This window comes from Populus trichocarpa, chromosome 7 (genome assembly GCF_000002775.5).
Source record: "Populus trichocarpa isolate Nisqually-1 chromosome 7, P.trichocarpa_v4.1, whole genome shotgun sequence".
In the NCBI taxonomy this organism is placed as follows: Eukaryota; Viridiplantae; Streptophyta; class Magnoliopsida; order Malpighiales; family Salicaceae; genus Populus; species Populus trichocarpa.
The window spans coordinates 13,940,041-13,952,455 of record NC_037291.2 but is presented as its reverse complement, the minus strand read 5'-3'; the positions used below and the strand labels follow the sequence as shown (position 1 = coordinate 13,952,455).

Genomic DNA, 12,415 nt, shown 5'->3' with positions numbered 1-12,415 from the left:
GAGAGATTATTTTCTAAACCTGAAATGAAATTCCATTATAATCCACAAATTAGTGAATCAACCTATAAACTCATTGGATATAACTAAATTTACACCATCTATCAATTAAAAACTATTATTAGTATTTTCTTACAGAAGATGTCGAATAATAATAATAATAATAATAATAAAAGCACTTGCATAGATAAATAAAAAGTTAACGTTTGGAAACTTAGATTACAGTTTTGAGTCTCAGGTTTAAAAACAAGCCTGTAGCAGTGTAGCACGTAAGGAGTAAGGACAGTGATTATTTGAAAAATATAATAATAGTTATTTTTTAAAATATTTTTTATTTAAAATTATATTAAAATAATATATATATATATATATATATATATATGTTTTTTAAATTTTTTTAAAAACATCAAAAAAAAATTAAAATTAAAAAATTAAAATTTCACCAAATTTTTGTTTGGATCGCAATTCTAATCGAAGTGCTCGAGCACTCTCCCATTCCGTACAAATTTGAATAAAAATTGCTTGCTTTATTATCTTTGTAATCTCCGAGATGATGCCAAAGCACAATGGATATCCCAGAAACCACTTCATGGCAATCCCCCAGACTTGCAATTCAGTGAAACCACCCTATGAATGGGCATCTTGGGCGCCATTAAAGGACTCTGGCTCGGCTTGATTATATAGTCATCCCCTATCCCTGGACCTGAGCTCCAATAGGAAGCCTGATAACACTTTCAAGTGGCCCAAATTAGTTTCATGCATAGTAAATTCACTACAGCCTATCTGTGGTTTCTTCTTTCAGCGAAATTGCCAACATTCTTTTCCTGTTTGTCATTCACTGGACATTGCAATGTTATACGGTGTTAACAATGTAAAAATCATGTTATTTTAGCTCATAATTTTAACCAGATTCTGGCATTCTGCATTCTTATCTGTTTCTCTGTACTTCTTTTGTCAATGATATTTCCCTCTGTGAAAGTTCCATTGATCAACCAGGGAAAGGATTACACTCCAACTAGCTAGTTCAGTTGGTTGTGTACCTTCCCCTGCCCTAAGGGCCTTGAGCTGAACCATTCTGTATAACCAACAAGAAAAAAAAAAAAAAAAACACTAGAGAAATGACTAAATTTGTTTTAAGTTGGTGTGCTGTAATGGGATAGGAACTGATGATCTTTATTGTTAATCATACTTTTTTAGTTTGGGGTGCATGCAACCATGCGTTCCATCTTCATTGCATCTTGAAATGGGTGAATTCACAGACTTCACAAGCACACTGTCGCATGTACCGTAGGGAATGGCAGTTCAAAGAAAATACCGTAGGGAATGGCAGTTCCAAGAAACCTTCGGCTGTGTTTGTTTAGGAACTGTTTTTGTATTTGCAGTGCAAAAAACATAATAAGGCATTGGGTAATTGTTAAAACAGTGTTTTATATTGAGAGACCCACTAAAAGATTGAGTTTGAAACGCAGTTTTCATGAAACAACTTTTACATGTTTTTTTAACTGAGTTTTGTAAACACTGTTTGTTTTTGCGTTTCAAAAACGTTTTTGAAAAAAATTAATTTTTTTTATTTTTTTCCTTTAAATTAATATTTTTTTGGTGTTTTTAGATCATTTTGATGCACTGATATCAACACTAATTTTTAAAAAATAAAATACATTATTTTAATGCATTTTCAAGAAAAAAACACTTTGAGAAACAACTACAATCACACAACTGCCAAACATTTTAGTACATGTTTTTTTGTTGCACATAAACTTCAACCATAATTTTTACCAAACACATATTTAAATCCAACTAACTTCAGCTAACCATACTTTTTTAAAACTTATTTTTTTAAACAACAACCATAAAAACTACCTTCAAAACAAATACACTAAAATCTTACTATACTAACATCCTTGACATTACCAACTCTGCGTCAACTTCAAACACTTTAAACTTCATTCAGACCACACTAACTGACATTTCTACGTGAATCATTAAAGTTATCCCTCCAAAAAAATCGCGACAACCCTTTTAAAGTTAAATTTCATCCACGAGGTACAGATTTTTGACTAATCGTTGTTGTGTGTCCATGTGAGGAAATTTACCTCATTTGCACCATAAAGTAATTTGCCAGGAAAAAGGCATATAAGTCTGTACTGTGTTCCATCATGAGAACAAGGACCCTTGTCCGCCACCAATTATCATGTCAACCAACGCCACTCTCTATCTATACTATTCTGAGAATCATCAGTGGTTCACAAAATTCGTTGGCATTGTTGTGTAAGTTTCTATGCATGCATGTAATACAGTTCAGATTTGGTTCAAAAGTGTTACATGGGTACACTTGTTTTATGCTGCTGAGAATTTTGCAGCAAGTTTCCCTTTTATTTCCAGTCCAACTGTTGGATTAGCTGGTCAGAACAGAAGAGCCTTACGGCTTGTGGATCGCTAGTGGGCTGGAATTAATGATAGCATTGTAAGCCTAATGAACCATGTATATATTCGGGACAGTGATATTATATCAATTTGTGCACAGAAACATGAGCCTGCACGTATAAACACACACACAGGAGGCCCTCTGCCTTCTGAAGGAAAGAACCAACAAAAGCCATTCTTCCTTCTAATGCACTCATATTCTGTAATTGCATGGAGTTTGTTCGTAAAGTAAAGACACTGAAGCTTCAATGCAAGGATTTGATGACCTTTTCTTTTATATATAAATTATCTTGGATGTAAGAGAAAGGATTCATCTCTTGCCAAGGGCATCTTTTTGGGTAATCCCACATAGGAATAAATTGACTGATCCTATAAAAGGTGAAGAGCAGTGTGTCCACCATTGACACAATTCAACATAAAGAAAGCACATATCGGAAATAAATACAGGGAATCCAAACTCTTGAGGCACAAGCTAATTTGGTAGGAATCAAGGAGGGGGTCCTAGTATTTTTGGCATGTATTTATGAAACATGTGCAGGTTCATATGTTTATTGTCTCCACCCTCCAGTACCCCCATGAGTCCATGACATAAAGCAAGAAAAAAATTATAATGTCGGGAAAAATATACAATGTTAAATAATATTTATATAGATTTATTTATTAAGGGTAAAATAGTATTTTTATTTTAACTTATATATATTTTCTTTGTGTTAAACACTTACCACTCATAATAAACAAATCATTAAAAAATTTAGTCTTCTTGTTATGTTTGATTTTAATTATTTTAAGAACTATTTTAAGAACAGAGACGTGAAGTTTCTTCTCCCTAGCTGTTTCCTCCAAAGCCATTCTTACACTATACATTAGATTACTGTGTGAATATGCCCTGATGTATTCCTCGGTTCTCTCACATAAAAAAAGCGACCGACAGCTTATGGTTATCATAACTTAATTATATTTTATGCAATTAGCAATGTGCTGATACTCTCTTCTATGCATTTGTGTTCTCTTAAAATAAAATGGGATTCTAGATTTCAAGGTGCCTACTAAGGCTACAGCAACCTTGCATTGATGGATTTTTGCCTTTAAAATCACTAGTTTAGGTGTTCATAATTTGTTTGACATTCTATCATAGAATGATTTGATCTCGATATTTTTTTTTTTATAAGAAAACTTCATTTTCCGGAAAGCGTACTTTATGGGTCCAGGTGAGCGAGTAAAATCTCGGCTGTCTCAGGCTCTTACAATAGGTGCACGCCCTGACTCGAATTCGAGACCTACTATGCAGATCTCAAGCCCTTTGCCATCACACTACGCACCTTGAAGACTAAGCTCATTCGTGAGAATTCACCTTTGAAATAAAATAAGCATGGCAGTTGAGCCCTGGGTTTTGTTTTTGGTGATCAATACATATTGGTGGCAGCAGGTATCCAATTATTGATGAGAAATGTGAGCAGTTGGGGATTAATTAAGACAATGTTAGCCATCAGAGAGCAGGTGAACCAGTTGACCTCATTCTTGCCATATATATACATACAATTACCTTAAGATCAATTTCCGCCACGTCCCAACATTTCCATGGTCACCAATTTGTTTTATATTCAGTCGGCTTTAAAGAGATGATCAGGTTAAGTTTCTCCAGAGAAGCATGGGATTCTCTTGTAGTTTTCCCTGCACAATTACTCGTAAAGCAAGAGACTGGTGTTTGATTCTTACATCAATTTAGGGACACACATAACTAATTATCATATTTTTATCACTACTTTACATTAATTTATGTTTAAGCATTAGTCATGTTAGGTAGCTATGGGGGCCCTTTTATTCTTTTATCTTTTTGGTAGCTCAAGTTGCTAAGGCTCATGCTAAAAGAGAGGCCTATAAATCTAGCCTCATGTTCCAACTTTAATGTACTATAGATCTTGAAGTGGCATAAATTCCCATAACCAAGGTTGTGCTAAGTGGCTTCCACAGTGAAGTAGGAATTTTCCCTAGAAAATGAGGGGGTTTCGTTATTTTGGGATGATGTTCTTTTGTCTTTTGGTATTTATGGGATCAACTGAAGCTCAATTGCAGATGGGTTTTTATTCTAGTAGCTGCCCAAATGCTGAGAGGATTGCGCAAGACTATGTTAACAGGCATATCCATAATGCTCCATCACTGGCAGCAGCTATCATAAGAATGCATTTCCATGATTGTTTTGTTAGGGTATGTGTCTTCAATCTTTTTGTGACTGCCTAGATTTTCACCTCACAAATCTTTGAAACCTTTTGTTTTCACTTTTTTTTTTTTTTTTTATCAGGGTTGTGATGCATCTGTGCTTTTGAACACAACTTCAAGCAATAACCAAACTGAAAAGGTGGCAACTCCAAATTTGACACTGAGAGGCTTTGATTTCATTGACAAAGTTAAGAGCCTATTAGAAGCGGCCTGCCCTGCTGTAGTCTCCTGTGCTGACATTGTTGCTTTGGTTGCAAGGGATGCTGTTGTAGCCACTGTAAGGACTAAAATAAGTCATAACCAAGAATTCAATGCATATGTATATATATCTTCTCATTATTTGGCAAAAACCCTTCTGTTTGAACTTCAACAGGGTGGTCCATTCTGGAGAGTTCCAACGGGACGAAGAGACGGGACAATTTCAAGATCCTCGGAGGCCTTGAACAATATCCCGCCTCCAACAAGCAACTTCACCAATCTACAGAGACTTTTTGCTAACCAAGGACTGGACTTGAAAGACTTAGTCTTGCTATCAGGTACTACACTTAAAGAAAATGCCACTCCCTAGCTCTGCATATGATTTGAAACGTTGCTTGCCGCAATGTTTATCATGATCCTGCTGAATATTTCAGGTGCTCACACAATTGGGATATCACATTGTTCATCATTTTCAAACCGCCTTTACAATTTCACTGGAGTAGGTGATCAGGACCCAGCTCTAGATAGCGAATACGCTGCCAATCTCAAGGCAAGGAAGTGCAGAAGTCTTAATGACAATACCACTATAGTAGAAATGGACCCTGGAAGTTTCAGGACATTTGATCTTAGCTACTACAGTCTTTTACTCAAAAGACGGGGTCTGTTCCAATCTGATTCTGCCTTAACCACAAACTCCGCTACATTGTCTTTCGTCAACCAGCTACTCCAAGGTCCACTTCAGAATTTCTTTGCGGAATTCGCAAATTCCATGGAGAAAATGGGCAGAATCAATGTTAAGACCGGCACAACTGGAGAAATTAGAAAGCACTGTGCAGTTGTGAATAGCTAAGAATCTTCTGTTAATCGGTTCCTATGTGTGCATGTGCGTTTCATTTCTACTCAAATAATGTTAATAAGACTTTATTTCTTTTGAATTTGAGTCCACTTTTGCAACAAGAAAAAAAAAATTTGTGTACTGTTTATATATCTCCATCTAGCTTACTCCTTATGGATTCATCTAATCACCTAGAAACAGCTCAACCATGTAGTACAGCAGATTCAGCTGATCTCCAATTGTATTAACGAGGCTAAAAGTGATAAAATACAACTGTGGTTAGGTAAAATAAGGTTGTTTAGTCCAATCCTTCAAAAGCAAACATGGCTACTATCTTTGGAATCAGCATAAATTGTCCATTAAGGATCTAAGCACGAGTTAGTGCCCTTTTCGAGACACTTATATAGTAAATTAATAGCTGATTTGCCAAGGACCAACAAGATGCTGTTTTGCTTTTGGCAAAGCTATAGTATAATTAGAATGAGCAAGCATAAAGGTCCAACAATCAATAAATGATGATTATAAAGCAGTGACATTGGTAGTCAACAAAGACTAGATCAGACACAAGCAAGATGCATGCTGTTTTGCTTTTGGCAAAGCTATAGTATAATTAGCATGAGCAAGCATAAAGGTCCAACAATCAATAAATGATGATTATAAAGCAGTGACATTGGTAGCCAACAAAGACTAGATCAGACACATGCATGAATAATTAATATTCTGATTGCAGAAATCATGCAAAGATCTACCTTTTCTTTCTTGAATTTCATGTTTCTACTTTTGACAAAACGTATTCCTCTCACAGTGTAAACATATTAGAAATCCCATAAAGAATTTCGATGAATAAGAATAAAGGGGGTGTTGTATATGTTTACCAGGGCTTTAGCACATTTAGGAATCGCATCTTATTTTCATAGCTAAATACTTAATTCATGGTGCTCCTAACATCAAGTAATTAAACTCATCAAAGCAATTTACATGCATATAAAAATTCCAGGGACAGACAAAATTCAATGGCTTGAAAAATATGGTGACGAGTGATAAAGCTGCAACATATGTTACTACTTATTTTTCTTGTTCAGGGTAATTAACTTTGGTACAAATTACTCCATTCAGTGGCTGCATCAACCTAATCTTTTTCTATTTCATCAGGAGATGGCACAAAGATGGTCCATAATTATTTTCACTGTGTTCATCTCTCTTTTAGGTTTAACAATGCTCCTTTGGCTTGGTCATAGTGGACTCTTTGTATCTACCAAGAGGTCAGAGGTTTATATCCTATGTAAAATACGGTCAGATTTATACCGGCTTGTCAAAAGAAAAATCTCCAGTTTTCTGAGTTTGAACTTGTGAGCACCCTTAGTACACAAGAATTAAATGATGGATTGTAGGTTGATGGGAAACAATGAACTACTATTCTTATCTATGCCATGTGTGCTTAGTTCACTTATAAGGTGTTAATGCAGTACACAGCCTAAAAGTTTGACAGAAAGGTTTGTGAGCATGAACTATTTGCAGTTAGAAATTAAAGTTCTGCCAAATTCCATCTCAAAAGGAGAATGAGAAGGTTGTTGTTTATTACCACATAATCTTAGTCAGCATGGAATAATATATACACAACAGGAGCCAGCTGAGACCTGGTCCACATGTTGTTCTAAAAATATGTGAGAAAATCATGAGGTTCCTGAAGGATACAGAACAGAAAAGGACTGGTACCCAATAGTCTAACACTGATTAAGCCAACCGCTTCCAGCCCCAGAAAAAATGTCCCCGATATACAAGAATAGGGCCTAATACCCATCATGTTAAAAGACTTTCCAGATTTGCTTTTGACCCCCTGAGAAGTTCTTTTGGTAAAAGATGAAACTGAGATGATCAAATCTAAATCTTACTAGATATCCTGTTGTCATCAATCTTTTTCCCTCTAGTCTTCTGTCACTTTGTCTGCTGCTTTTTATGCGGATTCCTACTTACATATTCACAATTCTTCAGATGTCAGATTCTTTTCTTGACAATATTATATATTCTTCATCACCCTGCTAGCATCATGGGTGGCAGCGGTATTTTAGGAAAAGGGAAAACAGTTCAGAATTACGATAACATAGCCGCCATAGAGCAGGTGAACAAGTTATATTTATTCTTTTCCTAGTTTTGTTTGTACCTCAGAATACTTTAGCATGCCATAAAAAGAAAATTCTATCTACCAAATGAATACACATATATGTGTATCAACCGCCATCTGCTGATGAAACTATTGTTAGCAAGATCTATCCAGTCGAAACCAAGCCGTAATTTTTCATTCACCGAAAGATCAATGCAGGACAAGGAAATTTCGTCATCTGTAGATCAAATGAAAGGCCTTGATGATGCATGTGGGGTTTTACAGTAGGCTTACTTCACTTCTTCAAGAGCGACAATCCTAACTAATCATGCACTACTTTATACTAAAATATATCTATCTCATCACTACAAGATGGCACATGTTTGTTAGCTAGATGTACTGTATTTATCATTTTCTTATCATACTTATGCTAGATGTTTTGTTTTTATTATCTTGGCTTCTCATCTTGTAGCATAAATCTAGGGCAATAAATCTTTTCTCATGATAGGCATTGCTTGCACATTTGAAGTAAAGTAGTTTCTAGTAGTAGTGTACAGCATTCTACATATACGGTATTTAAGAAAATTTTATAAGAGAGAAAAGAAACTAGAAGCAATCAATATGGGAAAGATCGGTTGTACTGGGATACTAATCATTGGTCTTTTAGCATTTTTGGGCTCAACTGAAGCTTAACTAAAGATGGGTTTCTATGCTACGAGCTGCCCAAAAGCTGAGAAGACTGTGCAGGACTTTGTTAACCAGCACATCCACAATGCTCCATTCTTGTTAAAACAATTCAAATTAACATAAAAGAAATACGAAATAGAGAAAGATTTTCATTAATTATTTTATTCTGAAATGTTGCTTTAACTGAATACAAAGAGATTATACATAGACTAAACTGAAAATATTATTCTACTATTAATAAATAAAACAAGATAAATATACATATATTTCTTAACAGGCTGCAGCCTTTATCAGAATGCATTTTCATGATTGCCTTGTCAGGGTTTGTGCTTGCATGTAACTGCATTTTTAACTCTCTGCTATCTGCCTTTCTTCTCATGATTTTACTGCACAATGTTGAATATGTTGATTTTTCAGATTGTGAAATAACAAGAGAGGAAAAATGCTTGTGTCAGGGTTGTGATGCATCTGTGCTGTTGAACACAACTTCCGGCGAACAGCCTGAAAAGGCAGCCAGTCCAAATCTAACACTTAGAGGCTTTGACTTCATTGACAGAGTTAAAAGCCTAGTTAAAGCCGAATGTCCTGGAATTGTGTCTTGCGCAGATATTCTTACCTTGGTCGCAAGGGACAGTGTAGTAGCCATAGTATGTAATTCCAACACAAAAAACCCTTCACTAGATCTAATACTACTGATTGTTAAAAACACAAGTAAATTTTCTTTTCAATGTTGACAGGGAGGTCCATTCTGGGGAGTTCCAACTGGCCGGCGAGACGGGTTTGATCTCAAAGTCCTCAGAGGTCATTTCCAACATCCCACACTCCCTTTGGCAACTTCACCACTCTACAACACTCTTTTCTAACCAAGGTCTTGATTTGAAAGACCTGGTCTTGCTTTCTGGTATGTCCCATCTTAACATTTTCATTACGTGAGATTCTTACAGCCTTAAATCATAGATCATCAAACCAAATTAATTTCTCCAGGTGCTCATACAATTGGCATTGCTCATTGTTCATCGTTTTCGAACCGGCTATACAATTTTACTGGGACTGGAGACCAAGATCCAGCACTAGATAGTGAATACGCAGCAAATTTAAAGGCAAACAAGTGCAAGAACATTAATGATAACACTACTAAAGTTGAGATGGACCCTGGAAGCAGAAACACATTTGATCTTAGCTACTATGCACTTGTACTTAAAAGAAGAGGTCTCTTTGAATCAGATGCTGACTTGACCACAAATTCCGATGCATTGTCTATGATCAACCAACTACTCCAGGGCTCACTTGATTTCTATTCTGAATTTGCCAAGTCCATGGAGAAAATGGGTATGATTAATGTTAAAACCGGCTCCAACGGTGAGATTAGGAAGCAATGTGCTTTGGTTAATAGGTAGGGCTAAGTATCATGGGATCTTGGAGGTGATTGCTTTGTGTTCTTGAAGGGTTATTCTTTTGCTTATGTGAATAATTGGACTGTATTGTAATGTTCCTTTCTTGTCTTGAGAAATTCTGTGGCCTGTGATTATCTTTCCTTAGCGTTAATACGCCAGGGTTAATCAAAATGTGCCAAGTTAAACACAATTTACTATCATCAAACTTGATAAATAATTTAAATAGTGTTTGGAAACGTGGTTGAAACCATATTTTTTAAAAAATTAAAAAAAAATTAAAATTATTATTTTATGTTTTCAGATCGTTTTGATGTGCTGATGTTAAAAATTATTTTTAAAAAATAAATAAAAAATATATTTTTTAATACATTTCCGACTGAAAAGCATTTTTAACCGCAATCATTACCACACTCTTAAACATCCCTTTAATAATGTGATGTAACTTGAAGTGCAAACCTTTTTAGTCTAACCATGCTATAAGAGGTTTCAACTAAAAATTATGTTGAATTTATTAGGTATTTTTGTGTTGTCTTAGAAAAAAACCAAAAATTAATTAAACCAAAAAAATAATAATTGAAAAGGCATATTAGAAAACCAAAAATAAATTAATTAATCCAGTTTAGTTTCAATTTAAAGCTTTTGATATAGATAGAACCCTTAAGAATAAATATAAAAGATGTTGTTTATAATATGATTTCATAAAAAATAATATAAAAGATGTTTCATTTAAAAAAAAAACCTTGTATTTTATAATGGCAATATACTTTTTTTTTTCTCAGACCCTTAAGATTTTCATCATTTTATTAAAACATGAAATTCATATTGTTCCTAATGTATAAAGGATAACAAGTTAGGTTTTACATGCAATAATTTTATGTGATTACATTTATATATGTTGTTGAATAAGTTCATATGTTTTTCTATTTTTTTTCTATTTTTGTGATTATATTTATATATATTGTTAAGTATATGCAATTATCTAATTATTTTTATGAATTTAGTTTGCTTTTTACATCTTATTCTATAAAAATCAACTCAATTTAGTCTTAAAAAACCCATAAAGCTCAAAAAAAAAAAAAAAAAACACTAAAGAACTAACAAGTTTTTGCCACTTTTTTTTCTTTAAAAAACTAAACCAAAACTATTCAATTTGAATTAGTTTTCGGATAGATTCGATTTTAAATATGTATGTGTGTCTACACACATATATATTTGGTTTGGTTAATTTTAAAAATTTAACCGAATTAAAAATAATTACTTCTAATTGTAATTTTTATAAAATATTGTGTTAGAAGGTATTTTGTTATAAAATGATAAATAAATACTATAACATAATAAAAATATTCTAAAAATTTATTTTATTTATATTAATTTATGATTTTTTTAAACTCGTATATAATATACATATTGTTTTTATAAGAGTGGTTCTTAAATTTAGGAATAAAACAAAACGTAGGATAATAATATATACATGTATAGACATGTTATCTTTTTAAAAAAAAAAAATCAATTATACATAAAAAACAATTTTTAAAATATAATTACATAAAAAATTAGCATATTTGACATGTGTAAATAAAAAAATTAGTGAAGAAAGTTATTATTTTAATTAAAACAATAAGTGGACCTTATAGTAAGTGGTTGCGCTTTTGTTTAGAGACTTCTTCTCAAGGTTAAAAAAGTTTCTCCTTCCTATTAGTAATGTAGTATATTTAGTCCCTTTTCCTTAGAGAATTCTATTTTAGTCCCTGAAGAAATGAAAATTTAAATCTTTTTTCTCTTACATCTTTAACTCTTAAAAAATAGAAAATTAAGTCTTCCCCCTAAAATATGAAACATTTGGTCCTCTTCTCTTCTAAGAACTTCAGTTTGGTCCTTAAAAGAAAAAAATATTTATTTGAGTCATGCAAAATCTCTTGTGGATACAATACTTACCTAAAACCTATTACAAAAAAAAAAAAAAAAAACTTAATTTCAATATACAAAAATTGATCCGAGAATGGCATTCATGTAATTCAATTCAGAGAATATGGCCCAAGAAGTAGCTTACTATAATATAAACATAAAAGCCCAACAAATCCCAAAATGGGCCGTACTTAATGAGCCAGTAACACCAAAGCCCAAATACTGACACACTAAAACCCTACAGCCCGAACGAACACACCACAGATTCCTTGAAACCCTAGTTTCCATGCCACCAAACACTTAACAACATCCCCTATATATACACAACGAAACCCTCACAACTTCTCATCGCTTTTCCCTCTCCGCCAGACCACCCCGCGCAGATCTCAAATCCCATCAAGGGTTTATTCCTTTTCCCCTTCTTTTTTCGTTGTTGTACATGTTTTCTGCTGGTTTTTATCGTGTTTTAGTACAAAAAAGTCTTGATATTTTGGTTCCTGATGTTTTCTTACGGAAAAGAAAGAGTGCAGTGATGAAGCAAATTGTTTGTGGACTAGAGTTTCTGATCTGGGTTCTTCTCCCAGAACTTGATTACTAACCCTTGGCTGTCTGAGCACCTTTCTTGTTTGTTTATTCCTCTCTCCATCTCTCGTGTAG

General features: G+C 33.9%; 1 protein-coding gene, 1 non-coding gene and 1 pseudogene across 2 annotated transcripts; all 3 read left to right on the top strand.

The window, feature by feature from the left end:
• Positions 1-4,308: 4,308 nt before the first annotated feature.
• On the top strand, positions 4,309-5,771 carry LOC7491786 (peroxidase 3). Its single transcript, XM_002309796.4, has 4 exons — positions 4,309-4,626; positions 4,721-4,915; positions 5,012-5,174; positions 5,271-5,771. The coding sequence occupies exons 1-4, from the start codon at positions 4,417-4,419 to the stop codon at positions 5,684-5,686; spliced, it is 984 nt and encodes a 327-aa protein (XP_002309832.1). The 5' UTR covers positions 4,309-4,416; the 3' UTR covers positions 5,687-5,771.
• A 1,840-nt stretch (positions 5,772-7,611) lies between these two features.
• On the top strand, positions 7,612-10,089 carry LOC7491787 (peroxidase 3-like; annotated as a pseudogene).
• Positions 10,090-12,278: 2,189 nt separating this feature from the next.
• On the top strand, positions 12,279-12,379 carry LOC112328272 (small nucleolar RNA Z157/R69/R10). Its single transcript, XR_002983028.1, has one exon. It is a non-coding gene; the product is annotated as a small nucleolar RNA Z157/R69/R10 (small nucleolar RNA).
• Positions 12,380-12,415: the final 36 nt, after the last annotated feature.

What these genes read in the sequence shown, in the direction of transcription:
- LOC7491786 (XM_002309796.4), top strand. Translation starts at nt 4,417, where the DNA reads ATGAGGGGGTTTCGTTATTTTGGGATGATGTTCTTTTGTCTTTTGGTA. An exon ending in TCCATGATTGTTTTGTTAGG is followed by an intron (nt 4,627 to 4,720) that starts GTATGTGTCTTC and finishes TTTTTTTATCAG; the next exon opens with GGTTGTGATGCATCTGTGCT. An exon ending in GGGATGCTGTTGTAGCCACT is followed by an intron (nt 4,916 to 5,011) that starts GTAAGGACTAAA and finishes GAACTTCAACAG; the next exon opens with GGTGGTCCATTCTGGAGAGT.